The sequence below is a fragment of the Hippopotamus amphibius genome, chromosome 2 (assembly GCF_030028045.1).
Source record: "Hippopotamus amphibius kiboko isolate mHipAmp2 chromosome 2, mHipAmp2.hap2, whole genome shotgun sequence".
NCBI classification, from domain to species: Eukaryota; Metazoa; Chordata; class Mammalia; order Artiodactyla; family Hippopotamidae; genus Hippopotamus; species Hippopotamus amphibius.
The window spans coordinates 210,420,849-210,426,381 of record NC_080187.1 but is presented as its reverse complement, the minus strand read 5'-3'; the positions used below and the strand labels follow the sequence as shown (position 1 = coordinate 210,426,381).

At 44.2% G+C, this 5,533-nt stretch overlaps 1 protein-coding gene across 1 annotated transcript; it reads right to left on the bottom strand.

The window, feature by feature from the left end:
• Positions 1-610: 610 nt before the first annotated feature.
• Positions 611-2,801, bottom strand: RPLP1 (ribosomal protein lateral stalk subunit P1). The gene is made up of 4 exons (XM_057723079.1): positions 2,592-2,801; positions 1,803-1,877; positions 935-1,052; positions 611-730 (listed from the first exon to the last, which is right to left on the bottom strand). The coding sequence occupies exons 1-4, from the start codon at positions 2,661-2,663 to the stop codon at positions 651-653; spliced, it is 345 nt and encodes a 114-aa protein (XP_057579062.1). The 5' UTR covers positions 2,664-2,801; the 3' UTR covers positions 611-650.
• Positions 2,802-5,533: the final 2,732 nt, after the last annotated feature.

Sequence of the window (5,533 nt, the reverse complement as noted above, 5' to 3'; positions counted from 1 at the left end):
GGACCTTTAGAGATTATTTTTCAGCGTTGCTTTAAACATTACCAGATGTGCCTTAATGTCCAATTTTACAAGATACACCAGCCACTTGCCCAAATGGCTATAGTTAAATGGTCCTGTACACTGCAGTGAGGGCAGCTGGGGCCAGAAAGTCCTGCAACTCCTCAACTGCATGTCCCCATCTATCAAATGCACAGATGTCCCAAGTGCCTGGCACCTAATAGATGCTCTGAATACACAAGAATCACATTACTTAAGTCCAAGTTATAGAGTGGCCCTGGCATTTTGAAAAGCGAACTAATTTCCACTTCATGCCACCAGTCACCTTTCTCCCAAAAGGTACTACTTCGTTAGTTTTTCAAAAATCTAAGGTCTGGATCACCCTCCCACCCCCTCAACAGTGACTCTTATTCAGGTCTAGAGGACAAACCCTGTAATCATTAAAGTCATGTGGGTTATCTGGACAAGGTGTCTGCTTTGAACCTTTCTCCTCCCGCCTCCCCATGCAGTTCTGAATGCTGCATCCAGCTCGTGTCATGGCAGAAAATATTGAAAGCCAAAGTTCATCTTCACACAACACATCCCCAGAACTATCAGTAAGATCAACAGCAGCAAAGAGCTCAGTTTTTTATTGAACGTGTTACTAAAGAGGTTTAGTCAAAAAGACCAAAGCCCATGTCATCATCAGACTCTTCAGATTCTTCTTTCTTTGCTTCTACCTTCTTCTCCTCAGCTAAAAACAAAAACAAAAAAACAGTCAATTACCTCCAAAGAGCTCCAGGCCCTTCAACTTATATGGTCAAAAATAGCCTAGATTTCCCCTATCAAACTATGCCTCTGGTTTTAAAATTTCTATACAGCATCTACTCTTAGCAAATGAAGAGCAATCTTGCCTAGAGTACTTTTAATCTCCAGACTCCAATAGCAAGTTTCCTACCTGGGGCAGCAGTGGTGGAGGGGGCAGGACCTCCTGCTGGTACAGCACCAGCTGCTGGGGCAGGTCCACCAGCCCCTACATTGCAGATGAGACTCCCGATGTTAACATTGGCCAAAGCCTGCAATACATGTGCATACACAGGTAAGTGCTTAGTTTCGTCCTTTTGTTATAGCACCAAAAAGTCTGGCTTAACTTGCTAAGCATAAATTTCAAGCTTCCTTATACACTCAAACCAGGATTCTTTCTACAGTTCATGTCTCCTCTTACCAGTGAATTCAATTTTTTAGACTGCTATATAATTCTAGGACTTTTCCCAAGGGAATTCACTAAAGATGATATACCATGTTTCCAATCTTTCAAATCTCAAGGTTCAAGGACACAAGATGAATGGTTAGAGGCTATTAGTTTCCTCTGCCAGAGATTAAGTAACCCACACAATGGAAGGTAGCCAGTGCTAAATTCCTTGGGTAGGAATCTGGTCCTTTATATTCCAACACAGAGTAAGTGGTCAATAAAAAGCCACCACCATGCTGGCAGGATTTACCTGGAACAGCATGTATGGTAGTATTTCCTGGGTGACCCTTTTACGAAGGAAATGATCTGGTTAATATATCTTCCTCATGGCTTTAGAACGGAAAGAAAGAGAAAGCAAAGTCTGAGACCAAGAGAAAGACACAAAGACATGACAAGGCAAAACCTTACTTAGCTCCTAGAGATAGAAATGTGAGGAAGTATCACTTATATTTGGACAAGTGCACTGGAATGTGGGGCCTTCTGGCACTTTTAGAGCCTAGCATGAGCACCTGACTTAAATCAGTAGGTCTTCCAAAATTTGCTTCTCCAAAACACTGTGCCACCATCACCTTACCTTTGCAAACAAGCCTGGCCAGAAAGGTTCAACATTTACGCCAGCTGCTTTAATGAGGGCATTGATCTTATCCTCCTAAAACAAATAAAAGGGTAATCTATAAGACAGCAAAGTACAGCTTTCATAAATGTCTCCAAAATACAGCAATTTGAAAGCAAATCACTCCGAACGTAGGTACCAGACTTCGTTTACCCAGTTCTAACATCCTATCGGCATCGCAAGTATGCTAATCTAAGACGACTGTTTCTTCCACTTCAAAGGCAAAGGAGATGCCTCTGCGCCTGTGTGCCAGGTACTTTGCAGGGCCTGCAGTTCATCGCTGCCATTTCCCAAGCTGGGACTTGCCCTAGTCACGCAGCTATTTTAAAGTGGGAGGCAAGGCCAGAGGTGGAGCAGAGCTCGAGCGCTCTCCTCCACAACACGCCGCCAGGCCCCACGAGGTCTACTCAGAGGACGAAAGGACATCACGCCAGAGGGAGGTGTAGAGTGTCCTGGGACCCTTTACAGCCGCGGGATGAGGCTGTCCACGTGCTGCCCGAGCCTGTCTAAATTAAGGTGCTCAAAGCCCGCGCGCGCCGCCGCCGCCACGCGGAAGCCACTCCCTCCGGGGCAGGCACGTGGTCGAGCCCGCTGGCCTCCCGTCCCTGGGTCCAGGCCACCGGCGCCCGGCCCTCCGCCGGGGTGTCGCGGGCCGCGGCTCCAGCCGGAAGGGCCTGCCCCGGACGCCTGCGAGGGCGGGGAACCGACCGCCCGCAGGCCGTCCCGCCGCCGGCCCGGGCCCGCACTCACCGTGACCGTCACCTCATCGTCGTGCAGGATGAGGGCCGAGTAGATGCAGGCGAGCTCCGAGACGGAGGCCATGGCGCGGACGAGAGCTAGGCGGGACTGCCGGACGCGGTGCTAGTCGCCGGATGAAGTGAGGGCCTCACCCCAACGCGGCCTTAGCTTCCTCGGAAGGACCGAGCACCTTAGCGGCAGCTGAGGAAAGAGAGCCCCGCGCCTGCGCGCCGCTTCTTATACCGGTCACGCGGACCAATCGGTGCCCGAATTTGCCGGAAGAGGTGGGGCTAGGGCCGCCCGCGACGACCCACCAAGGACGCCTGCGCAAACACGTCACTGACTCGCAGATTCAAAAGGTTGCTAGGCGCTTGCAGACGCTAACTGCTTTGGTTTGGGTGAAAACTCAGGGCTTGTGAACAGTAAAACTGTTCTTAGAAAAAAGTTACCTAAATAAATAGGCATCACTCCTGTCAGCTGTAGCCCGTGTGACACTATTTAGGCAGTCATTTAATGACGTCACCAAACCCCTCTCCCCTCTCAGCAGCGGGTCTTGACCTGCTGGAGGGTTCGGTGGTTAGCGCGGCTTCTGGAATAAAATACTGTGTACAATATAGGAGAAAATGAGAAAGCTGCAGCGTTACCGTAGCAGAGGCATTTGAGCGCCTACCGTGTCCCCAGGCACTGAGCCACACTCTACAAGGAGTCATTTCATCCTCACCCAGCAGAAGAGGTAAGTACTCTTATCTCCATTTCGTAGGTGGCAAAACTAAAGTGTAGGCCTGGTAACTACCCAGGATTCCGCAATTACTAAGAGGCCGAACCTGGCTTTGGAATCTAGGAACGTAAATTCAGGGCTTCCTTCTTGTGTGTGCAGAGAGCGATGGGTTTGGGAATTATGAGTAAATGTTGTCTTTTTTTTTTTCTCCTAAAGCATAAAAGATGTATTAGGAATATAGAGGAACTTTCCACATAAGCTTCATTTTTTTGTAAGGGACCCCGTGGTTGGGTGTAAATGCCTTGAAACTGTACTTGTGATGTTAAAAGACCTCTTGATGCAACTGCTGTCTGGCTAGGTGCTGTATTGCCATTTTGTGTCCTTTGAAGCTAATAAAACTGATGTCGGGTTGATACTGAGAGGTTTTCTTTAGAATTTTTTAAGTTGAAGTGTAATTGACATATTAATTTCAGGTGTACAACATAATATTCGCTATTTGTTTATATTGGGAAGTGATCATCGTAATAGTCTAGTTAACATCCATCAGCATACATAGATAACAGATTTTTTTGTGTGTTATGTCTATTCTTTAAGCAGCTTTTAAATATGATACATTAGCAACTGTAGTCACTATGCTGTATCTTACCTCCCCGTGACTTATATATTTTATAACTGGTAGCTTTTGATCCCCTTCACCAATTTCACTAACCCCTGCATCCCCACCTCTGCCTACCACAAATCTGTTTTCTGTACCTTTGAGCTGGTTTGGGGTTTTGTTTGGTTGGTTTTTGTTGCGTTCCACATATAATGAGACCATAACGGTGTTTGCCTTTCTCTGTCTGACTTATTTCACTTAGCGTAGTGCTCTCAAGGTTCTATCTATGTTGTCTCAAATGGCAAGAGTTTATTTTTTTATACTGAATAGTGTGAAATCACATTTTCTTTATCCATTCATCCATTGGTGGACACTTAGGTTGTTTCCATGCTTCAGCGATTGTAAATAATGCTGCAGTGAACATGGGAGTGTAGGTATCTTTTCAAGTTAGTGTTTTTTGTTGTCTTTAAGTAAATACTCAGAAGTAGAATTTCTGAATCGTACAGTGGTTTTAATTTTAGGAGGAACCTCCTTACTGTTTTCTATGCACCAATTTACATTCCTACCAGCAGTACATAAGGGTTCCTGTTTCTCCACATCCTCACCAACACTTGTTAACTCTTCTTGATGATAGCCATTCTTAACAGGTGTGAGGTGATAGCTCACTGTGACTTTGTTTCCCTGATGATTACTGATGTTGAGCACTGTTTCATGTACCAGGTGCCCATCTGTGTGTCTTCTTTGAAAAGTCTATTCAGATCTGCCTGTTTTTTTTTAATTCGATTGTTTTTTTGTTATTGAGTTGTATGAGTTTTTAATATATTTTGGATATTAACTCTTTATCAGATACATGATTTGCAAAGATCTTTTCCCATTTAGTAGGTTGCCTTTTCATTCTGTTGGTGGTTTCCTTTTCTGTGCAGCTTTTTAGTTTGATGTAGACTCACTAATTTGTTTTTGCTTTTATTGCCGTTGCTTTTGGAGTCATATCCAAGAAATCATCACCAAGACCTATGACAAGGAGCTTAGCGCTTTATGTTTTCTTCTAGGAGTTTTATGGTTTCAGGCCTTACATTCAATTCTTTAATCCATTTTCAGTTAATTTTTTGTGTATGGTGTCAGATAGTGATCTGCTTTCATTCTTTTGCATATGCCTGTCTAATTTCCCAGCACCATTTATTGAAGAGACTGTGCTTTCCACATTGTATACTCTTGGCTCCTTTGTCATAAATTATTTGACTATATATGTATGAGTTTATTTCTGGGCTCTCTATTCTGTTCCGTGGATCTGTGTGTTTTTATACTATTTGATTACTATAGCTTTGTGATGTCTCCAGCTTTGTTCTTCTTTATCAAGATTGCTTTGGCTATTCAGGATGTGTTGTGGTTCCGTATAAATTTTAGGGTTGTTCTTTTTCTGTGAAAAATGCCTTTGGAATTTTGACAGGGATTGCATTGAATCTGTAGATTGCTTTGGGCAGTATGGACCTTGTTTAACATTTTAGCAGTATGCTTATAGGCATGAGCATGGAATATCTTTCCATCTATTTGGGTCTTCAGTTTCTTTCATCAGTGTTTTAACTTTTTCCTTTATTTTTGGTATTTTGAATTGTCTATAATGTGTATGTGTATCATTTATTA